This window comes from Lissotriton vulgaris, chromosome 7 (assembly GCF_964263255.1).
Source record: "Lissotriton vulgaris chromosome 7, aLisVul1.2, whole genome shotgun sequence".
NCBI classification, from domain to species: domain Eukaryota; kingdom Metazoa; phylum Chordata; class Amphibia; order Caudata; family Salamandridae; genus Lissotriton; species Lissotriton vulgaris.
Window position 1 is genome coordinate 1,163,442,053 of NC_141695.1, and position 25,501 is coordinate 1,163,467,553.

General features: G+C 47.9%; 1 protein-coding gene across 1 annotated transcript in view; it reads left to right on the forward strand.

Moving 5' to 3' along the window:
• The window catches only part of HSPA4 (heat shock protein family A (Hsp70) member 4), a 395,733-nt gene that overhangs the window by 367,572 nt on the left and 2,660 nt on the right, over positions 1-25,501 (forward strand). Inside the window, exons 17-18 of the mRNA XM_086931632.1 lie at positions 4,781-4,900; positions 7,070-7,231. Of these exons, the coding sequence (XP_086787758.1) occupies positions 4,781-4,900; positions 7,070-7,231 (282 nt within the window). The remainder of the gene's footprint in view (positions 1-4,780; positions 4,901-7,069; positions 7,232-25,501) is intronic.

The window sequence follows — 25,501 nt, forward strand, 5'->3', positions numbered from 1 at the left end:
ATGATGTCTTCCTGCATACTCCTCATCCCGCACTGCAGGCTCAGAATGCGGCCCTTGCAGGAGGCACTCGCGAGCCAATGGACTCAAAGCACTCGCTCCTTCGAAGACATCCTTCGGATCACACCGAAAATTTCCAAAGCTCTACAATGGTGGACACGTCGCCGAAATCTAACTGTGGGCTTACCGTTTCTCCTTCCAGCATCACCGCTGGTGATAACAACAGACGCCTCCCTGGAGGGATGGGGCGCGGTGCTCCAGGACCTACAGATCAGCGGCAAATGGGACTCTCAAGAGCAATCGCTCCATATAAACCTCTTGGAGCTAAGAGCCGTGTATCTGGCTCTCCAGGCATTCTTGCCCCGCATCCAGAAAGCCCCAGTGCTCGTCAGGACAGACAACACCACGACGATGCACTATCTAAACAAACAAGGGGGAACGCGTTCGCTCTCGCGCGAATCGCAGAGGATCTGGAACTGGCTAGTGCTGCACGAAATCCAACTCAAAGCGGAATATGTCCCGGGAAAGGACAATACCATCGCGGACGCCCTGAGCAGGCAAAAGTCCCTCTCACACGAGTGGGAACTATCAGACAGCGCCCTCACTCACATCTTTTCTCTTTGGGGAGTCCCAAACATCGACCTCTTTGCCACCAAGAGGAACGCCAAATGCCCAAGCTTCGCAAGTTGGCATCCCCAACCAGGATCACTAGGAAATGCATTTTCCATCGGATGGTACAGCGTCTTTGCATACGCCTTTCCTCCATTCCCGATGATCCCACGGCTCCTCAGGAAGATGAAAGTGGAACCATGCACCCTGATCCTGATTGCCCCGTCCTGGCCGAGGCAACACTGGTTCTCGGATCTGCTTCGACTCCATCAGATCACCGATTCGCCTGAACCAACACCCGGCCCTTCTGACGATGTCCAACGGGCAGGTACAGCACCCGAACCTCCAATCGCTCAAATTATCAGCCTGGCTCCTGAGCACAGAGAGTTCGGTGGCCTGAATATCCCACAAGACTGCAGGGATGTACTAGCCAAAGCAAGGGCAGACAGTACGAACAAGACCTACTGTCTCAAATGGAAGAGGTTCTGCATATGGTGTTCAGACCAGGGCCTACGGCCCCTCGCCATCACACCTGAACAGATATTACCTTACCTCCTGCATTTGGCCCAGTCGGGACTGGCACATGCGTCCATCAAAGTTCACCTGGCAGCAATCTCGAGGTTCACCAGAACGGTCACAGGACCTTCTCTGTGGTCTAGTCGGCTAGTCAAGCAATTCCTCAAAGGGCTATACAGATCCTTTCCGAGGCCTCGGAAAGTACCTCCCACATGGCAGCTTAACCTGGTACTCAACCAGCTCATGCGTCACCCGTTTGAACCCATTCACAGGGCATCTCTTCAACACCTCTCATGGAAAACCGCGCTCTTGCTCGCTCTAACTTCGGCCAGAAGAGTTAGCGAGCTGCAAGCCTTGTCCATTCAGGAACCATATCTTCAATTCAGACATGATAGGGTGATACTGCGACCAAACCCTAAGTTCATTCCAAAAGTACCTTCGGACTTCCATCTCAACGAACCATTGGTCCTTAGGTCCTTCTTTGCCAACCCTTCCACAGCAGCGGAAAGGTCGCTGCATTCTTTGGACCTTATGAGGTGCCTCAAGTTCTACCTGGACAAGACTAAGGCTCTCAGGAAATCCTCACAGCTGTTCGTGGCATACAGCAGACCACGAATGGGCCTGCCCCTCACGAAGCAAAGCATCTCCAGATGGATCTCCTCGGCGATTTCATTCTGCCACGAAAAGGCCGGCCGGCCTTTGAATGACCGTGTTCTGGCTCACTCGACCAGAGCAATGTCTACGTCAGCGGCACTGTTTGCTGGAGTGCCGATCCTGGACATCTGCAGAGCGGCGACCTGGAAGTCACCGCATACTTTCTCCAGACACTACTGCCTGGATATCGAACTCCAGAAGGATGCGGCAGTGGGCCAGGCGGTGCTTCGCCACCTCTTTCAGTAAGGTGAGCCTTCCTACATCCCGCCTTCCAGGTATGCACATTATTGCTCTGATGATATGCTGTCTCTTTACTGTATGATATTATATGCATTATCTACTATGACGACAGAGCGACTCTGTTTCACAAATGTGCTGCTATAATTGCTAGCTACTCTGATTCAGGCATGTGAATCTATGAAAGACACCCCTAATACTGGATAAGAAATGCGTTACTTACCTGTAACAGCAGTTATCCAGTATTGGTGTCTTTCATAGATTCACATGCAACCCTCCCGCCTCCCCTGGAAGGACTCACTTCCCTCTCGGACTATATTACGCCAAACCTAGCTGGGTGCGTACGAAAATCTGAGGGACTGAGGCTCCTCCCAGGAAGGTTCTAGAGGGAGGTCGGAGCTGATTGGCTGACTATGACAGTTTGGTCCTTTTTACATAAGGACAGGGAAAGGCTACTAAGGGGAGACCCTTGGACCCTTTCTCTCTATGTATGTCTATGGACATTACTTTACCGGAGGCTCCCGTCTCGACGACGGGGAATGATTCAGGCATGTGAATCTATGAAAGACACCAATACTGGATAACTGCTGTTACAGGTAAGTAACGGATTTCATACGATGCTTTGGATCCTCGTACAGTGAAAAAAGAAGAAGAAACTGACATTAGCATGCCGAGGGAAACTTATGATTCCACTAACGTCCTATCCGGAGTTGACGTACGGAATCAAGCGGCAGAATTTATTTATACATGTCAAAATCACTCCCGGGACTATTACCCTCTGGTTCTAGAACAATCCAAATACCTTTTTCAGAAGAGATAATTTGCTATATAAGGCTAGTTTATTTATATTCAAATAGTTCAATAGCAAGCCTACTTAAGTAAATCCTATGCTCTGTCTCCATGCCATGCTACTTTATAATATGGGGAAATGCAATAATGATAGACCTAATTGAAATAATTTATACTACTAGTTACAATTACCAGTGCAGACCCATCTAAAGGGTCTGTGTTCAGGTATCTGTTCTAAAGTGAGGAATTTGCGGTTAGAAGTCTCTATCAGAAGATCAAGTTACTTATCTTTTGATAAGGCGTTTTGTGGTAGAGGCTCTATCTAATCACAAATTATTGACCGATCCTCCCCGATCTGCAAAATGGCTATTTACCCTGAAGCTCCTGTTAGATTCTGCACACTGGTCATACATCATTTATTAGTTTCTCTGCGTTTTTGCGGTGGAAACAGTAACAGAAGAAACTGATATCAGCATGCCAGGGTGATGCCTAGGTAGGTACTGTGGACCTCACTTCCGACTTGTAGCCGATAAACTCTACCTAACGGCACGCATAGGGTACTGCTCCAGATTTTCGAGATTCAATCCGACGCCTGGGGAATATTGTTAATAATGAATCTGCAGTTATAGAGTCTACCAGAAAAAGAATTATTGAAGGGAAGTAACGTATTCATTTATTTGAACAAAAGAAGCTATATCTAGTACCATTATTAATGCTGCATCTTTGATAACTCCTTTTTATCTATCAACTTCAGTCTACAAATAAGTTTTTTGTGCAGGCAGAATAAGGGAATAGATATGGCAGAACTGACCCACTAAATGCCGTGTGTGGATTATTTTCTGTTTAATATGTAAAACTTTGTTTTTTTACATTTCTTTCCATCGTTTAATTCAAAGTGTGATGGTTTAGAGTTGATAGGCTCCATATAAGTTAGTTTCTGGTTGCCCTCCTGACTAATTTTATGTAACATTAAGTATTTTGAATCCTATTATCTTCTTTGTTCATGTTGGCTCCTGAAATTTCACATTGTAAGACAAGACCTTAAGTTGTAAAATCATTGAAGGCCAACACTAAGTAATTTATTAAAATATTGGTTAAAATTCTTCCTTATGCTTGCATTTACGTGGTGTTCTTAAAATTTGGAATAGCAATTCTACCCAGTGTGTTAAATATCTTAATTATTGGAGGCTTGACCGTGAGATCTTGGCCTCCTCGAGGATAACTGGACAGACTTTTCAAAGCCCCAGAGAAATATTGATAAGGGCAAGATTTTGCATAGTTCAGCTCCGAATTATTCAGAGGTCATACGTCCCTAGGACAGTGCAACATTGTATAGGTTATTGTGTATCTGAGAAATGTATTCGGGGATTTGGTGAGACCGGGACATTCTTCCATTTCCTTTGGGCGTGTCCTAAGATTCAAGGGTACTGGGAGAATCTAGCCAAGATGATGTCTGTGGTGGTGGGCACCACAGTCCTGTTGGACGCTAGGTGGCATGTCTTAGGAGTGACCGGGGACGTAGTATGGCCCAAATGGGCCACACAGTCTAACTCGCACTGGCGGGTGTAGTGGCAAAACGAAACATTGCTCAACTATGGTGCGCTATCGAGGTTCCATCAGTGGAGGGCTGGGCAAATGATTTAGACTGGTGTCAAAGGGCAGAACAAACTGTGGACCAGAGTAGAGGGTGACCGCGGAAATGGGTAAAGATTTGAGGAGCTTGGATGGACTACACAGTGGATTTTCTGATTGATTTAAGGGAACCTTTAATCAAAGTGCATTGGTTTTAGGTCATCCGCGATCGCCTTGGAGACATTAGAGACCATGGGGGAACTGTACATTGTGAACGTTTATATGTCATTGTATGCGCTGCTGAGTATATTGTTCCATCTTTAAGGAAGCATGTTTGTGGTTAATTAATTTTTTTTTAAAAAAAATATATATATATATCTTAATTATCTGACTGTTATCCTTTCAGAATATGGGCCAGCCAATTAAGACTCGGTTCCAGGAATTTGAAGAAAGGCCAAAAGCATTTGAAGAATTGGGGAAGCACATCCAGCAATACATGAAGGTGGTCCTGTCTTTCAGGAACGAGGTATACTTGTAAAAACATTTTCCAATTGCTGTGTGTTGCAACTTATACTTATTTTTTAATTGCAAAAATGTAAAAAGTTGGTATTGAAACAGCCAAAAACTGAGAATGTGTAGAGTAGTTAGGATGTATATTCCTATTGTTAATATGCCTTTGTGTGTAGAATGCGCTTCAGTATTTTTGGTAATTACACCCATGCCCAGTTCATCCACCACTTTGGGAAACCATGATTGTCAATTAGCTGTTTTTCTATGATGGAAAACGTGCCTAATCATTTGGGACTGCTAAAGCTTCTAAACGCATGAAGTAAACATTGTTTGTGACCATGATGTTTTTAAGTTCTATTTGTAGTTTATAATTGATATAGCTGTGGGACGTTTGAGTTTGTGAGGGGAAGAATTCGTTTTGAAGGCACCCTTGATTTTCCCATCTTAAAAATGACGAGCTAGATTTATAACAAAAACCACAGATGCCCACACTCTCTTTGTTTGTGATGCAATTATTATATAGACCAAATGAAGAAATTCATTAAATCTGGTCAGGTACTTTTATATATACCTATAACTTGTATGTTTTTTAACACTTTTTTTGAGATTTTCTTTTTTTTTGGCAAAAGAAGAATACATATGTACAGACCACATAAATCACTTATTTACACATATATAACCATTACATATTAGACAAAACGCTGCGTTTCAGGTTCGAGTAACCAGTTCTCAAACCCTCATCAGAGCTTTATTTTTCTGTACAGGATGCAAGAAAACAAAGTTTTATTGGCAACCTGTACACCTCATGTCTACCATTCATCATTTGTTGAATCATCAAAATGTACTAGTATCTTTCTGATCAGGCGGGGGATATTTTCATGGGTCTTAGTGGGGGAGCGCTATTTACTGGGTCTCTGTATTGCACCTTTGTTTCTAAAAGTGAAACGCAAACCATGTCAGAGTACAGACCAAGACACAACGTTTCATGGCGTTCAAAATCTCATGTTTTAAATTTACATACCTCCATGTGCACCCACCGGCGCCGCTGAAGGGGGAGGATGCAGTCGTGGTCACTATTCTAGTAATCCTATTTGAAAAAAGATTCATACACGATGTTTTACCGCCTGGCTACAAAGTGAATATCACTAAGCATTTGGGGCCAGGTGTAGGAGCCTTAATACCGGTCGGAAACGGCCGATTTCGGCCGTTTCCGACCGGTATTTGGCTTTTGAGATGTAGGGGGCATCTGATTTACTGAATCGGTAAATTCACCGATTCTGTAAATCAATATGTAGGTGGCACTTCAGAGTGCCACAGCCCTTAAGAGTCGGTATTTTACCACCCAATCCTATTGGGTGGTAAAATACCGAATTCAGGTGTGCATGCACATCTGTGCATGCACACCTGTGCCATGTAACACACAGACATGCCCTTAGGGCATGTATGTGTGCCACATGTCACACAAGCCTGTACTTGGGGTGCTAGAGGGTGTCAAAGTGACACCCCCTGGACCCTTGCAGGATTCGGTATTTAGCGAATCGGTAAATACCGAATCTTACAGATTCAGTAATTGTGATTACAAAATTACCTACAGCTGCCTCCTTCTAATTTACCAATTCATAAATACCGAATCTGTAAAATTCGGTATTTATGAATCGGTAAATTAGATTTACCTACATCTAGCCCTTGGTCACAAAGTGTCACATACCTCATATATGTGGCCTGATTTGTGTTGAGAGTAACTTTCCCGCACCTTGGCGGATAACGTTCAATGAAGCTGGGGCCTATCAAAGTAAAAAACTCATTAGAGTCTCCAAACACCGAGGACGCTTAAAACAACAGTGTTCTGCATTAAATCGCCAGGTAACAATTTTTGAAAATTGGCATACCTGTTCTATGAAAGAGCAGGCTGCTCCTAGATAGCTCCTGCTGATAGATTTATGGCATGTTTCCCAGTTTACAGCATACACTACAGAAATGTGCCCACTGTGTTTTTATTTGTGTGTTAGGCTGTGGGCTAGATGGATTGACAATTCTGTTGAAACCCAGTTTCATCCGGCCTATTTTTAGTATGTCTAGTTCTTTGCTGTAGAAGTACTTAAAATAATGTGGTTTTCCACATCTTAATTCTGAAGCAGCGGCTCTTTTTATGGCATAATTCTAATCAACAATTTGTTTTTCATAGGAGGAACAGTACAACCATTTGGACGCAACTGATATAGCCAAGGTGGAAAAGTGTGCAAGCGAGGTCATGGAATGGATGAACAATAAAATGAACTTGCAGAGTAAGCAGAGTCTTACTGTGGACCCTGTAGTAAAAACTAAGGAAATTCGGGCAAAAACTCAAGTAAGAGCTCTTAAGTAGATTTATTGTGCACTCTTTATAAAAATGCTTTGTTTTTTAAATACCGATTGTGACTGGTGGATAACTGTTATAAAAGACTTTGCCACGTTGCACTCCTGTGTAAATCTACATAATTTTTGGATATTCTTCCTCTACATGGAATGTTTACTGTAGTGAAAATTATGTTTTTACCTTTGTAACTTAACCAGTCCTAATTAGTTAATCATGAGAGCCAGCGGTCTGTAAAAATCTGTGAATAGAAGATTAAACATAAGGGGGTTTGAACCTTCTTTTCTGAACTACCACAAAACCAAAATTGCCTGTTTTAGCAAAGTTGGCAGTTGTAGGCAAAATCAAATCACCAACCTAGATCTATGCAAGTATAGCTTCTAGTCCATGTAATAGCAGAGCCTCTTATAGATAATCTACTCAGGGTTGGGGGTGATGTGAGATTGGGGTGGGAGTAAATTATGTTACCTTGCATAGGGCCAAAGATGAAATTGATAAATATTTAAAGAGTTTGAAGAATGTCTGTACTCCGAGGTTTTCAGCTCCTCTACAGTTCTTTCCACTAAAAGAAATATTGCCATTATCCAATGCAAGAAATTGACCACCTCCTAGCTTATTCCTTTTTCCCACCCTGGCAGTGGGATTTCTTCCTGCTACTTCCATATACTGAGAGGTGTTGAAATCAGTCTTCAAACTTGTAATCCTCGCTTTCCCCAGTAAATAAATAAAATATATCAGGGAAACTCCACCTCCTCAATAGTGAAAACATTTTTCACAAGTTTTCTTTACAATTGGCAGTTCTGAACATATTTAACCATTTGAACGTTGGAGTTATGTTCAGCAATTTGGTCTTATTAAAGTGTAAATGTTTCCACTGTGTGATCCTCTGTCAGAAATGGGCATGGAGTTGAGTTTAAGGGTTATTTGGAGCATTCCACCTTTGACACCTTCTCCTAGCCAAGGTATGAGTGACAGAAGATGTTACTGATAGCCCATTAGAGTGGATCAGTGCCTTTTTTATTTTACTAATGACAAAACGCTGTTAAACACTGTCTGGAGTCATTCCTGGGATCAATTCAGCCCTTCCCTCATGCTGTCCCAAACAGAGGGTTGCAGACATTCGAAGACCTTTGGTATGGATCTATTTAGCACTTTGTATGCAAAAAAGGGATAGAAAAATATTTATGATGCTAGACCTAGACTCAATTTATTCATCCTTCTTACCCCAGTATTGGAACTTTCATAGATTCCCATGCTTTGTATCATTCCCCGTCGTCTGAATGGGAGTCTCGGTAACAAAAATACCATAGCTGTAGGTACAAAAGACAAAGGAAAAAGGCCTAGGCCTCATTCCCTTTTGTAGCATATCACCCTCTTTGTGTAAAAGAGACCAAACTTTGGCATCAGCCAATCAGAAAGGCCTCACCCCTTAGAACCTTCCTGAAGGAACCTCAGAGCCTCTGATTTTCTATCGCACGTTGTGCTTAGGGAGTCTCCTGTGAGCTCTGCTCAACTTCTACTTTTCTAAGGATTTACTTTGGATATTTTCTTCAGAATCTTTTAGACTCTCTTCAGGATTACTGACTACCTTCCAGGATGAGTGAAATGGAGAAGAAAAAAGCCCTTTTCAAGCCTTGTTCCACCTGTGGCAAGAAAAGGCTTTTTTTGAAGGATAGGCACAAGGACTGCATCTATTGCCTCTATCCTGACCACCAAGCTGCTGACTGTAAGATCTGTCGCACCTTCTCAACCAAGACCCTCCGGGACCGTGAGGGTAGACTCTTGACATGGCTCCAGAAGCTGAAGTCCAGAAAAGATACTGTCTCTAGTGACAGTGAGGATGCAGCGTCGGTCTTCATCAAGAAGGTCAGTGAAGAGGGGTAGGGGTTCTCCTTCCCCTTCTATGGAAAGACCTTCTAAGGCCTCTAAAAAGACCCCCAGTGAGTCTGAGATCCAGGGCCCCAGCAAATCTCCTCACAGAAGTGAAAAGGAGAAAGTGGGTCCTGTGACGCCTTCAAAAGGTGAGAAGACTACCTCAGCCTTCAAAAAACCTTCTTCTCAATCTTCTGAGAGGAGCTCTTAGTCCTCGACGACGAAGAAGTCGACGGCAGGGGTTCCGTCGATGAAAAAATCTGATTCGACATTATCGTCGGCTGTGGCATCGACGAGAGTTTCGTCGACGAAGGTACCGTCGACGGCAGGTATGTCGACGGAGAAGGCGCCGAAGACTAAGATGACGTCGACGACGAAGATTTCGCCGTCGACGAAGGCTCTGCCGACGAAGGCGTCGACGACAAAGGTTACAGAGTCCCCAACGACGATGGTGACGACGTCAACGGTGGTGTCGACGATGACTTTGACGACAGTCTCGTCGACGAGGGCATCTACGACGGCGACTCTGACAATGATGACGGCTGGTGTGCCCACAGTTTCCTCGTCGACGACTTCAACGACTCCGATCTCGTTGACGCATGTAAAACCGTCGACGACTGAGCCGTCGACGATATTATCCTCTGAGAAAAGGATTACAATTTCTGTGACGAGAATCACGCCGGAGATGACTTCTCCGAGGAGTGTATCCCCCCTTCTGCCAACTATGCTATTGCAGGAAGGGGTGTCAGAGGATGACGACCAGGACGCTTTCAGTTATGCCAATAGTCTCTCCCAACTTCTGGTCAAGTGCCAGGAGACTGACTCTGAGGGTGAATACGTCCAAGAGGAGAGTGGTTATCATCAAACAGCCCAGTCGCACCATCATTCGGGCCAGGATATTGTGACCGTGCCATCTTCATTTCTCCAAGATTTGCATAACATGCTGCAAGAATATAAATCTAGAGCGAATAGGCCACTTCATGTCCCGGCAGCATCAGGTACACCGGCAGTATTTTCGCCCTCACCAGTGACACCATCTTTACAGGCTCAAGTTTCACCTCAGCCTCAGACATCCTTCCAACAAGATTCCTCTGGGCTGCAAGACGTCCATGATGATTCCTCGGATGAGGACCAGCAGTCGGATCATGACTCTGCTCCGAATACGGACTATGACGAATATATCAGAGCATCCTGCTTCACGAGTCCCAGAACCGGCGGATTCCCCACCAGCAGACATCGGTGGTTTTCATCAGTTGATGGAGAGAGCGGCGGGCAGATTCAAATTGGCCATGCCTAAGGTTACTAGTGATTGTTTTCTATACGATTTCAAGGAGCCTTTTAGAAAATCGACAAGGTCCATCCCTATTGTGGATCATTTGTGGAAGGAGGGCCTAAAGGCCATGAAGAACCCGGCGACGGTGGTCCCTGTGCCACCGCGTCTGGACAAGAAATATAAGGCACCTGATGGGGGTCCCGCAGCCTTGACGGGTCATCCAAGACCAGATTCTGTTATCTCGCAGGCTGCGCAGAGAAAATCCCGTAACCCCTCTGCTCCCTTAACAGCTCCACCGGACAAGGAAGGGCGGAGATTGGACAATGCGGGGAAGAGGTTCTCTTCCATGGCGAGTTTACTAGTAAGGGCCGCTAATGCTCTGGCGATCTTGGGGAGATATGACCGCCAGCTTTGGTGCGATATCGCCCCTTACATTGACCAGCTGCCTCCGGAGTCTACATCTGAGGCAAAGAAGATCCTGCAGGAGGGAGAAGCGACTTCAATGGAAATCATTGATTGTGCAATGGATATTGCAACCACTTCGTTTCGATCCCTAGCTGGGGCGGCAGTCCGCCGCCGCCAAGGATGGCTCAAAGTGACTTGGTTCCGGCCTGAGATCCAGAACAAGGTCCTTGATCTGCCTTTTGATGGTGAGGCATTGTTTTAGAAAGTCATAGATGATACCCTTCAAGAAATTAAGAAGGATATGGAGACTGCCAGGTCCTTAGGGACCCTTCAATACCGCAAGTCTCCCTTTAAAGGAGCCAGAGGCAGAGGTGGTACCTATAGAGGGTCCTACACACAACAGCTCTACTCCTCCACAGGCCCAGGTTCCCAACAATACCGGCAACCCTATACACAGCGTCGGGCCAGTCGACGAACTACTCCAGACCTTACAACAAGGGAAAACAGGCTGGACGAGGACGGGACTCGTCCAAGCGCCAATAGCTGGCTCCTGGCTTTTCCTACTGCACCCTGCCTCAAGAAATCATCAGTTGGAGGCAGGGTCACCAAATACCTTCAAAACTGGTCCAAAAAAACATTGGACCGTTGTGTGCTCAACGTCATTCGGAAAGGGCATACTTTGGAATTCACGCAAGTCCCTCCACCCAAGCCCCCGGCAGCCATTCCGTCAAAACACCAGCGTCTCCTGCGGCTCGAAGTCCAACAAATGCTCCGGCAGGGAGCGATAGAGCCGGTTCCCTCAAACCAAAGGGGCCAGGGATTTTATTCCAGGTTCTTCCTGGTGAGAAAAACGCAAGAAAAATGGCGCCCCATTTTAGACCTCAGGGAGCTAAACACCTATCTCATCTCCCTTTCTTTCCGGATGGTCTCTCTCCAGGACATCTTGAAGCTCATCAATACGGGAGATTTCATGGCCACGCTCGATCTCGAGGATGCGTATTTCCATGTTCCGATCCACCCAGCACACAGAAGGTTTCTGCGATGCACAGATGCTAAGAGCCATTTTCAATTCAGGGTTTTACCCTTTGGGCTCCGCTCAGACCCGAGAATTTTTACAAAGGTGCTGCCGCCAGTAGCAGCTTTCCTGCGGAGGAACCATTTCCAAGTCTTCCCCTACCTGGACGACTGGTTGCTGAAAGCTGGGTCCAGGGGCGCAGCGCTGGAGGCTGTTTAAGCTTGTACGAATCTGTTCCAGAATCTAGGCCTCACTCTAAACACTAAGTAGTCCTCCCTGGTCCCGTCCAGAAGGGGTCGCTTCCTGGGGGCCCTCTTGGATTCAAACCTCTTAAGAGCTTTCCCTACTCTGGAAAGAAGGGAAAAATTACAGACCTTGGCTCGGGACTTACAGGCAAGAAGGTCTCTTTCAGTACGCCGATACAAATCCCTACTGGGAGTGATTTCATCGTGCATTCCACTGATTCCCCATTGCAGACTCAGAATGCGTCCTCTGCAGGAAGAACTGGACAATCGGTGGCAACAGGTCCACGGTTCATTCGAGGACATAGTGACGGTCACTCCGAGGATGAAAGACGCGACCTTGTGGTGGACAGATCAAAACAACTTGTCCCAAGGTCTATCCTTCGTAAGCGACCCGTCCCCACATGAAGTGACAACGGACGCGTCGTTGGAGGGTTGGGGAGCAGTGATGCAAGACCTACATGTCAGCAGGCATTGGTCGCCCCAGGAGAAAAATCTCCACATCAACCTTTTAGAACTAAGGGCGATAAGACTGGCTCTGGAAGCTTTTCTTCCTCGCCTAGAAGGTTCGCAAGTGCTGATCAGGACGGACAACACCACGGCCATGCACTATGTGAACAAGAAAGGAGGAACCAGATCTCGTCCTTTGTCGCAAGAAGTTCAACAGATCTGGGAATGGGCGATCCTTCAGAGGATATCACTGAAGGCAGAACACTTACCAGGGATCCTAAACGAAAACGCCGACAGGCTGAGCAGGTCATCCTCAGTCAGCCACGAGTGGGAATTGAATCAGACAGTTTTGGAAGAGATCTTCAGCCAGTGGGGCAGACCGGAGATCGATCTCTTTGCCACTCCGACCAACAAAAAATGCCGGTCTTACGCAAGCAGGCTTCACCATCAAGGTTCACTGGGAAGTGCGCTTTCGATAGCATGGTCGAGGACATTTGTCTACGCTTTTCCTCCCATTCCTCTGATACCACGACTTATCAGGAAAATCAAGGTGGAGCCGTGCAGGATGATCCTAATAGCCCCGGCTTGGCCGAGGCAGTTCTGGTACACGGAGCTCCATCTGTTGTCGATAGCTCCTCCCGTTCCTTTGAGGATTCTACCGGATCTTCTCACGATGTCCGACGGACAAATTTGGCACCCAGATCCACAGTCGTTAAACCTGACTGCATGGCTCCTGAGCAGCGAGAATTTATGAACCTGCCCTTCTCAAGAGAGATTATATTCTGTTCTGTCCCAGGCAAGAGCTCCTTCAACGAATAGGACTTACCGCCGGAAGTGGAAAAGATTTTGTTGCTGGTGTAAGAAAGAAAGCATTGATCCTTTCAATTCCAGACCTCACCATATCCTACCTTATCTGCTGTCCTTGGCTAAGTCGGAACTAGCCCATTCATCAATTAAGGTCCATTTGGCTGCTCTGTCAAGGTTCAGAAGGTCAGAATCCGGCCCTTCCTTGTGGTCCAAGGATTATCAAGCAATTTCTTAAGGGCTTGTTCAGGGTCTATCCACCAGTGCGACCACCCCCTCCTACATGGCATTTAAATCTCGTCCTTTCTCAACTCATGAAGGGTCCATTTGAACCAATCCATCGTTCTGACATGAAATATCTTTCGTGGAAATTGGCTCTCCTCCTTGCTCTCACATCGGCTAGGCGTGTTGGAGAATTACAGGCTTTAACCATCCAAGAACCTTTCCTTCAATTCAAAAGAAACACTGTGATCATGAGAACTAAGCCGAGGTTCATGCCTAAGGTTCCCTCGGATTTCCACTTGAATGAACCGGTCATTCTGAAGGCGTTCTTCCCTCAACCTTCTACGCCAGCAGAGAGAGCATTGCATTCATTGGATGTGCAACGATGCTTGTAATTCTATTTAGAACGTACTAAAGGATTTCGAAAATCTTCACAATTATATGTTGCCTTCGGAGGTCCTGGTAAAGGCCTTCCGCTATCCAAACAGGGTGTTTCCAGATGGATCACAAGTGCCATTCTACATTGTCACAAGGCTGCAGGAAAACCTCTAACTGGAAAGATCCGAGCACATTCCACGAGATCCGTGGCTTCTTCAACAGCCCTCTTTGCGGGGGTGCAGATTAAAGACATTTGCAGAGCTGCTACCTGGAGCAGCGTTCACACCTTTACCAAGCATTACTGCTTGGAATCCTTGCAGCAAGATGATGCGGCAGTAGGACAGGCTGTCCTGAAGAACCTCTTCCACTGATGGTGAGCTTTCCTTTCTTTCCCACCTTCCGTCTTTCACATTTTGTATTTTATGTCATGTTGCCTAGTGCTATAATTTGTGATGCAAAATGTGATTATCTTGTGTTTCGGTTCCCTCTGTCGGAATCGATAAGAATTAACTTAACTTTACTTGAGACCAAAAGGTCTTTAGGACTTGCGTCGGTATTGTCTTGCGTTCGGCTTCGCAACTTTCCTCGGCTCCAAGCCAAGCTTGTACTTCCGCGTGCTTTCGGCGCGGAAGGGCCTAGTCGACGCTCCAGACTCTTCGACCATCCATCATGGAACGAAGTCCATTCAAACGATGTCCGGTGTGTGCCTCGAAGTACCCACATATCGACGTCCACCCGGTATGCAACAAGTGCCTGTCGCCGGACCACGACGAGGCCAAGTGTATGGCCTGTTCCAGGTTCCGGTCCAAGAAAACACTCAAGCTCCGTCGAGCGGCGCGCCTGGAGGCCCAGCAATCTGCACCGCCGCCTACGGAAATTTTCGATGCTGGGGAGGTCGAGGATGAAGATATCCAGGACATCTCGGAATCTAACCCCGCGTCGGAGGTCGAGGACGACTACGACGCCGAGACCGAAGATTTCGGTGAAGTCGTCGGAGGTAGGGGACGACGACTGGGCCCTTGCCACCATGGAGGATAGCTCGGACGAAGAGCTTCCTCAGACTGACTCCGGGGCCGTTCAAATACATAAGGCCCAGGTCGAGGGATCGCCTTCGGGCCTTACCCGAAACCTTGTTATGAGTTCCTCGGCCCCGCCTGCTTGCCCGGCCACGGACATTGGTAGCGATTCACTCCCGGTGACACAGAAACCGAAAGTGAAATCTACGGTCTCGACGCCGGAGGTATCGAAACCGAAAGTGCGCATCGCATTGGTCGGATCGAAGACTTCGGAGGCCTCGGCGCCGAAAAAATCTAAAATGGCCGTCGAGCCGAAAAGCCACGTCAAAATGGCCGAACCGAAGGCTACTACATCGAAGCCGAAGGTGAAGGGGTCGGACGCGGCCGCATCGGCGCCGAAGACTATCGACACCGGCAAGGGTCGACTCGATCACAAGGAGACGGTAGACGACCCCAAAAGGTCTCTTACCGACCGAAAGAAGCGGCCAGACGACCTGAATAACATCTCTGCCCCGCTTCCACACGACAAGGCCAAAGGAGCTGCGCTGAGTGCGTCGACTCCGAGGGGAACCTCATCGGACTCCGCTCCAAAGCCAACCGCTAAGGACCCTGTCGAACCGGCGCATCCATCCGCGGCGTTCACTAAGAAGGTTACAGAGTCCCTACAGCGCATTAGGGACGGCGCCGCAGCGGTCGAGCCGAAGGACCGTCCGCCGGCAAAGCCTCTGGAGAAACTGGCGAAGGCGCACACGCCGATCCTTTGCACATAGCCGCCGAAGGCTTTCCCTGCTAAACCAGGGGCCGGCGTGCCCGAGAAGGTGTCTTCGACGCCGAAACCATCGTTGGTGGTCCTCGGCCCACGGCCTCGACAACTTTCGGAAGAAGAGCGTCAGGAACATTTCATCGACGCCGAAACGGGCAGGCTTTCCCTCCTGAAGAGGAAAATCACCCCTGAGCCCCAGTTGGAGTCGTACAAGATACCACTCTAACGAAAGATGGACTCTGCTGGTTCCCCAGCCTTGGTGGAGCCCATTTCACCACAGGCTCACGAACTCTCGCCCACTCAGTCCAATGTAGAAGCTGGTGAAGGAGACGACGAGGATGAATACAGCTATCCCGTCTACACAGACCCAGAGGATGTGGCAGAGCCCTGGTCTGCTGGTGGCGATCCTGGGGACCCGGATTCTGGACAGGACCCTCAGCTTTTCTCAGCGAAAACTTCCCCTACTGAGGACTCTGCGGCTTTCAATGCCCTCATTGAGCGGGCAGCGGCCAATCACAACGTCGTGCTGCATGCTGACCCTGTGGACGTCTACTTCCTATTTGACACCTTTTCTGTCTCTGAAAAGACTGTAAAGACTCTGCCAATGCTGAAGGGTGTTTTAAAGCACGCTGCTGAGGTCTTCAAAGAACCCACCAGGGCGAGGGTCATCAACCCGAGGATCGACAAAAAGTACAAGGCAGCGCCAACAGATCCAACTTATATTAAGGGACAGTTGCCTCTGGACTCCCTGGTTGTCTCCAATGCCCGGAAGAGGGCCAACTCGCAAACTACGGGTGATGCTCCTCCCCCAGACAAAGTGAAAAGTCTTTGAGGCTTCAGGGAAAAGGGTGGCAGCGCATGCAGCCAACATATGGCGCATCTCTAACACGCAGGCGCTCCTGGCGCGTTATCACAGGGCACACTATGATACCCTAGAGACCCTTTTGCAACATTTACCCGACCAATATAAGGAAGGGGCTGAAATGTTAATACAGGAGGGGAAGCTAATCTCCAGCGCTTCCATAAAGTGCGCTCTGGACGTGGCTGACACCGCCGCACGCGCAATTAACACTAGCGTTATGCTTCGTAGACATGCATGGCTAAGGATATCTGGGTTCAAGCCGGATATTCAAACCACCATCTTGAACCAAACGGTCAACCCAGATCACCTGTTTGGCCCTGAGGTTGATACCACCCTTGAGAAGATGAAGGACACCGACACTGCAAAATCTATGGGTGCCTTGCAGTCCCAGCAGTTTCGGAGTGGGTCCTTTCGTCACTCCAATACTAGAGGCACCTCAAGGGGTCAACTTTCGCAGTCAGCGCAGTTCTACAAAAGCAACACCCAGACTACTTATACCAACAAGGGTCAAGGTGGATACCGCGGCAACAACGCCAAGGGCAGAGGACGTGGCAACAGCTCCAGGTCCTCTACCGCCAACAAACAGTGACTCATTGTCACTACCCCCCAACCACACAACACCGGTCGGGGGGAGACTCCAGCAGTGCCCGTGTGGAAGTCCATCACCACGGACAGGTGGGTCAGAAAGCTTATCCAGTTTGGTTATTGTCTGGAGCTCACATCCACTCCACCCAACATACCCCCAAGGCACCGTCCTATGTCCGGCGAGCACTTGCACTTATTGCAGCAGGAAGTCACAGTCATGCTGCAAAAAGGGGCAATAGAGCTCGTACCCTTGCAGGAAAGAGGCGCGGGAGTTTACTCCCTGTACTTCCTGATTCCAAAGAAGGACGGATCCCTCAGGCCCATCCTGGATCTCAGGCCACTCAACTTTTACATCCTATCAGAGCATTTCCACATGCTAACACTGCAGCAAGTTCTCCCACTGCTTCAACAGGGGGACTTTCTGGCAACTCTGGACATGAAGGATGCGTACTTCCACATTCCGCTGCATCCTTCACACAGAAAATACCTCAGGTTCACCATCCAAAACCAGCACTACCAATTCAAGGTTTTGCCTTTCGGGGTCACCACGGCACCCAGGGTTTTCACAAAGTGCCTGGCGACGGTGGCGGCGCATCTAAGGCGTCAAAACGTCCACATCTACCCCTATCTGGACGACTGGCTCATTCAGGCGAAGTCGGCCCAGCAGTGTGCCCACCACGTGTCCCACACCATTCACCTCCTGCACGATCTGGTTCTCACTGAATTACCCAAAATCCCATCTCCAGCCCGCCCACATACGGCAGTATCTGGGTGCCACCATAGACACTCTGGCGGCCACAGCACAGCCGAATTCAGTGAGAGTCAGCAGCATTCAATCGCTGATCCAAAAATCCACTCGCTGCCTGCAAGAGTGTTCATGCAGTTGATAGGCATAATGGCCTCCTGCATCTCCATTGTCCCGCACGCGAGACTACATATGCGTCCGCTTCAGGAGTGCTTGGCACGTCAGTGGACTCAGGCTCACAACCAGTCGAAAGACCTAGTGTTGGTGAGCGGTCGGGCATACAACTCTCTGCATTGGTGGAATCCACGAAACCTTTGCAAGGGCCGACCGTTCCAGGAGCCTGTGCCACAGATTATCCTGACAACGGACGATTCTCTCCAGGGATGGGGAGCGCATGTACTCCAATACACTGTGCAGGGACTATGGACGCAGCAACAGGGGAAGATGCACATCAATGTTCTAGAACTGATGGCGATCTTCATGGCACTGAAGGCTTTCAAAGTACATCTTTGCAACAAGGTCGTGTTGATTCGGACGGACAACATGACTGCAATGTAGTACATTCAAAAGCAGGGAGGCACACACTCTCCGCAGCTGTCTCATCTGGCTCAGAGCATGTGGAAGTGGGCCATTCGGAGGAACATCTTCCTCATGGCAGAGCATCTCCCGGGCAAGGACAATCAGATGGCGGACCTGCTCAGCAGGCACAGCCACCAGATGCATGAGTGGGAGATACATCCATCAGTACTCCAGCCGTACTTCCAAAGGTGGGTTCATCCAGAGATAGACCTGTTCACCACAAAGGAGAACGCAAAATGCCAAGGCTTCGCCGCCAGGTTCCCACACCCACAGTCGCAGGGCAATGCGATATGGATGAACTGGTCAGGCAAATTTGTGTACGCTTTTCCCCCAGCACCTCTGATACCGCTGGTGGCACGCAAGATCAGGCAACACTCGATGACTCTCATCCTAGTTGCTCCAACGTGGGCTCGTCAACCATGGTACACCACGTTTCTAGAACTGTCCGTGGTACTGCATCAAAGGCTACATCTCACACCCAGCCTTCTGACACGGAGCCATGGCGACATTCAGCACCCAGATCCGCAACAGCTCAACCTGGCGATCTGGCTCCTGAAGTCGTAGAGTTTGGCTACCTAAACTTACCTCCCGATTGCATGGACATCATTCGGGAGGCGAGAAAGCCCACTACTAGAGCCTGCTATGCGGCAAAATGGAAGCGGTTTGTCATTTATTGTGCGAACCACAACATTAACCCGCTGAACGCTTCTATTCAGAACATAATCTGTTACCTTTTCCATCTGTACAAGTGTAATCTGGCCTATACTTCCATTCGCATTCATCTGTCTGCAATGGCCGCATATCTCCAAAATAGACAGCACCTTTCATTTTTCAAGGTGCCTGCCATCAAAGCTTTTTTGGAAGGCCTCAAACGAGTCATTCCACCAGCACCTGAGTGGAACCTCAATGTGGTTCTTACCAGGCTGATGGGTCCTCCCTTTGAACCACTGCATTCCTGCGAGATTCAGTTCTTGACCTGGAAGGTGGCTTTCCTCGTAGCGATTACATCACTACGGAGGGTTAGTGAATTGCAAGCCCTCACAATCCAAGAGCCATTTATCCAAATTCACTCCAACAGGGTAGTGCTCCGCACTAATCCTAAGTTTCTGCCCAAGGTTGTGTCTCCGTTCCACATCAACCAAACTATCGAATTACCCGTTTTCTTTCAAAATCCTGAATCATTGGCGGAGCGGATGCTCCATACCCTTGATGTTAAACGGGCCCTAATGTATTACATTGATAGGACCAAGGATTTTAGGAAGACTAAGCAACTCTTTGTCGCCTTTGCACCACACCACAAAGGTAACCCTATTTCCAAGGCTGGTATTGCTAGGTGGATAGTTAAATGTATCCAAATATGCTATCTCAAAGCTAAGCGTACTCTTACCATTCCACCAAGAGCCCACTCCACCAGAAAGTTGGGGGCATCTATGGCGTTCCTTGGAAACATTACTTTAGAAGACATATGTAGAGCAGCCACATGGTCTACCACACACACATTTACTAAGCATTACTGTGTTGATGTGCACTCCAAACAGCAAGCAGCTGTAGGGCAGGCTGTTCTCAAGACACTTTTTCAAACTGCTGCAGCTGGCATGGGCGGCCGCCGCTAATGGAGGGACTGCTATTTATTCTATGCACAGATATGAATTCAGCAGCCCACATGCCTCGAACCGAATATGCTACTTACCAGTATGCATCTGTTCTTGGCATGTAGGGCTGCTGACATTCATATCGCCCGCCCTCCTCCCCCGGCGCCTGTAGCAGCTGCAGTATTCACATATACTCATAGCATGGTCATCATTCACTGAGTTTCACTCCATCTTGGCCGCAATGGCTAAAAACAATCTGGGGATGGAGTCGATGCCCATGCGCACTGTAGTCCAGGGGAGGAGCCACCTATCTCGTGATACTTCGAAGACTCTTCCAGGACAACAATGTGCAATCATCCGGACCCAACACTAGGCGGCGATCTATGCACAGATATGAATGTCAGCAGCCCTACATGCCAAGAACAGATGCATACTGGTAAGTAGCATATTCGTTTCTTTCCGCACACCGACTCACACGAAGTGTGCAACCTGTGCTTGTCTCCGGAGCACAGAGAAGGACTGCGACGCATGCACAGCTTTCTGCTCCAAGAAGACGCTTCACGACCGTCTGGATAGATGTCGCGACTTGCAGAGCCAGCACGCAGGTTCCTGTCCGGACCTCTTTGGAGAGGATTCGGAACAAGAAGCCGGGGACACCATGGGAGTTGAAGAAAAGGATCCTATATTCAACTACGGCCCAGAGGGGGATGATGAAATCCCGCAAGGGCAGCGTACTATGAGTACAGATCCTCACTTGCCCCCAAAATCCACCTCAGTCCAAGTGGGCGGCTCTGGTCCAACCACCGCCTCCGGGCCACTGGCGGCACAGAGAATATGTTTTCGACGTCTCGCCGTCTGAAGTGGTGGAACACACAAAATTCATCAAAAGGAAAGCCTTTCATAGACCTGGTTCCACAGACAATACTAACAGCGGACGTGTCCCTCACTGGCTGGGGAGCTCTTCTTAGGCACCACACAGTGCAAGGCCTATGGAGCCAACAGCAAAAGTAGCTCCACATCAATCATATATAGCTTCTTGCAATCTTTCTAGCCCTCAAGGCATTTCAAAGGCATTTCAAACTCAACTGGTTGGCAAAGCAGTTTTAGTTCGTACCGGCAACATGACGGCTATGTATTACATACAAAAACAGAGGGGGATACACATTCTGCAACTGCCCCACTTCTCCCAAGACATCTGGAAATGGGCCATTCACCACAAAATCGATCTCCTAGTGGAACACATCCCAGGAGTGAACAACCAGATTGTAGACCTCCGCAGGCAGAGGCAGCAAATACACGAATGGGAACTTCACCTTCAGGTTCTCCTCCCATACTTGCAAAGTTGGGGAGTCCCTCAGATCTGTTTGCTAATCACCAAAATGCCAAAGCTTTGCCACCAGGTACCCATATCCGCTCTCCAAGAACAATGCACGATGGTTGAACTGGTCAGGGATATTTGCCTACACTTTTCCACCTCTCCCACTCATTCCATTAGTGGTTCCGAAGCTCAGGCAAACATCCTAGATCCTAGTAGCTCCCACATGCGTCAGCTCTCTCTGGTCCCGCATCAAAAGCTGCACCTACAACCAAACCCCTCACACAGAGACATGGAGAAATCGGGACACCAAGATCCCAAACAATTGAACCTCACGATCTGCCTCCTGAAATCATAGTTTGGTTATCTGAACCTTCCACCAGACTGAATGAACATAATCAGGGAGGCCAGAAGGCCTACCACAAGAGCCTGTTACGCACCTAAATGGAAACGCTTTGTTATTTATTGCAATAACAATCACATCAACCTTCTTGATGCTTCCATACAAAACATCTGCCATCTGTTACACTTGCATCAGTCTGGATTGGCTTACACCTTCATCAGGCTACATCTCGCTGCAATAGCTGCACACTTAGAAAATAGGCAACATTTATCGCTTTTCTGATTGCCCGTGGTTAAAGCTTTCATGGAAGGACTTAAGAGTCACATCACCAAGACTCCCACCTGCCCCAGTGTGAAATCCTAACATAATCCTCACAAGACTAATGGGTTAACCTTTTGAACCCATGTATAAATGTGTGCCACAGTTTCTCTCTTGGAAAACTGCTTTACTTATTGCAATCACTTCACTGAGGAGAGTGTGTGAACTACAGGCACTAACCATGGAAGAACCTTTTTTTCCAACTGCAAAGAGAAAAAATGGTTCTTCTACAAACTCCAAATTTCTACCAAAGGTAATATCTGCTTTTTTCACATAAATCGGTCTGTAGAATTACCTGTATTCTTCCCCCAAACTGATTCTGTTGCAGAATGAGCTCTACGCACCTTAGATGTGAAAAGAGCTCTATTATATTACATTGAAATAACAAAGGCATTTTGTAAGACCAAACAACTTTTTGTTGCTTTTGACCATCACACAAGAGCAATCCTATCTCCAAATCTGGTATTGCAAGGTGGATTGTTAAATGCATTTAAACTTGTGATGAATAAGCAAAAAGAACTCTAACTGTACCCCCTAGGGTGCATTACACTCGCAAGTTAGGGGCTACTATGGCTTTCTTAGGAAACATCCCCACATTTGTAAAACTGCAACATGGTCTACTCTGCACACCTTCACCAAACACTATTATGTAGATGTGTTAGCGAGACAACAAGCTAATGTGGGCCAAGCAGTACTTAAAATACTATTTCAGAAAACTCCTGCACCAGCCACTACAGGTTAGCCACCACTTTAGGAGAATACGGCTATATAGTCTATGCAAAGCATGTGATCTACTGGTCCCATGCCTTGAACGGATGTTACTTGCCTAGTAAGCATCTGTTCTTGGCATGTATAGCTGTAGATTCACATTCGCCCACCTGCCTCACTGGGTACCTGTAGCTGCTGCAGTTCTCTTTAGTATGCATACCTGCACATGGACATCTCAATTCTTTAATACTAACTCCATTCTCACCATCTGCGGGAAATAAATCTTACAATGGAGTCGATGCCTATGTGCACTATCACTGAGAGGAGTCACCTACCTCGTGTCTGGAAAATACTTCTTTGATAAACAAACTGCAAACATTCGAACCCAACACTAGATGGCAGGAGTATGCAAAGCATAAGAATCTACAGCTATACATGCCAAGAACAGATGCTTACTGGGTAATTACCATTATCCTTGCTCTGGCAGAATGTGTTATCACCTCCTCTAAGCAGGATGCCTGGGAATCAGCATGGCAAAGCAGGAGACTTCAAAGGCCTCCACCGCCTTGAATATGCTGCCAGTGCTGTCCAAATCGCCAGGGAAACTCCCTTGTAATAGAGGAGCTACTCCCCTGCAGCCGCAGGCACCAAAGAAGCAGGGTCCGATTCACAGTCCTGCCGCTTACCGGGGCGTTGGATGCTGCAGCCGCCCAGGAAGAGATCACTGTGCTCCCACAGGTCAAATCCGTCCTCCCTCTGTGTGGGTACGCCAGAACCCACTGAAGCAGCACAGCACTAATATTCGGGGTATTTGACCTCTTGCAGCAACTAAGGCTTGTTGTGTCCAGCATGGACACCAACACCGATGAAGGCCTACATGCATGTCGGGGGTCTTCAGGGAAAGTGAGAACCACAGCCAGAGCGGCCTAGCTATCCTATCGGCCCTTCTCTGCAGAACCAAGTCAGAGGGAGGTGACTATGCCAAAAGGACCCTAAGCCCCACCCTTGCGTTTGCCGGTACTGGACTCCCAGTCACTGCCTGCAGCCTATTTGTGCAGGCCCTTTCAACCGCGAGTGTCTCCCACTGCACAAACAGGACACCTAAAAGCACCTCCGCGCCCAAGGAGAAGTAGACGAGCGGTGTCCCCACGTGCCAGTGTATCTCGTACCGAGCCCCTCTGAGAGTTTGCCCAGACTGGTTTGCTCCCAGTGCTATCTTGTAGCCTCTTTTCAACCAGACAGTTCCCCATTGAAGTGAATAAGACACCTGACGCTGCAACACACCTCTGCACCCGGCTGCCCCAGTGCTGCCCGTGGTAACCTGTTGGTGTTGCCTTGGACCTTACCCCATACTCCCCTAAAGTCCAGGAGAAGGGTCCTGTACGTCTCTGGCAAGTGCCCAAATGCAGTATATGTTCTTCCCTCATAGAATAACATTACAGCTCCAGAATTGCAGTGAAGTGTGAACTTTGAAACCTGTAATAATTCCCTGCTTGAAAAGTACTTACCCGACTCCAATGATCTTGGTACCCAAATATGTAAACCAATCTGTCCTACTTTTATAAATTGATGTGTGATTTCTTTGAGTGTGTTACTGCCTTTATGTGCAGTAAATGCTTAGCACTACCCTCTGATAACTGCTCGCCCCCACACTAGCACTAAAGAGAGCATTTGGATTGTCTGTGCCTCTGTAAACCAATTGGCGTTTGCCTGGACTCTTTACACAGTATACCTCATTGTGGTCCACTATATAAAAAGGCAGCTTCCTACAGGAGGGAAGGAACCATGTACCCAGTTTATTGACCACAAACTGCCTTTAGGGCACTTTCTGGGCATAAAAGTGTCACTCCTGGCACCCAGAACTCAGATCTCGCTTGGACTGAGGTAATGGACAGAAGAACTGTCCTGCTGACCTTGGACCTGGCAAAGAGAGGCTGCAGCGAAGTTGAACTCCTCCTGCTGCTCCTTGGGCTAGCGAAGGTAAGGTCTGTCTGCTGTGTCCTGCTCAAGGACAATATTTTTCTGTGTCCTCTCCAGTGCAGGCCCCTGTTCTCTCCTTTACTGGGAGCTGTACGCATGTTTTACTAGGAGGGTAGAAAGCTGTCTCGGGTTCAAGCTCCGTGTGCAACTGCTAAGGACACATGCGATTTAAGGCAACAAAGTGTCAACTTGATAAAAGTTGCCCTCTAACTTGTTACATTAATTTCGACATTGAGAACCCAGTCTGGATTAATGTAACACGTTGTTTGATACCTTGGAGTATCAATTTACGTCGCACCATTCAGGAGTTAGCACATTTGAGGGGGTCAGTTTGTAATCCTGCACTGCCCACAGAGCAACAATGTCTTTCTCCTGTTAAACTGCCAGTTTTGTCTTTTTACTGTCGGAACACAAAAAAATACATGCCCGTGAAATATGCTGCATACTGCCTTTGGGTCTGTAGGCCTGCCATAGGTGTCAGGGGGACATTTGACTTTGCCATGGCTTAAAATGGCAAAGTTGAGCTAGCATTTAGAAACTGCCCCTCTAGTCTGCAATTGCAGACTGGTATATTTGTTGTCTCAACCAGTGCTGCAATACCTGGGTTGACTTTCCTACTTAACGGCTCTGGTGACCATATACTAGGGACGTATAGGTAAGTTAGCCTATGTCAATTGGGTATAGTGAATGTAACATAACATTCTTTGGGTTAGGTCACTGGCATTGAGGTCTGGTTAGCAGGGTGAACTTTTAATCGGAAAATCCGCAGCATCTGTCAAAATACCTGGGGGTGATCA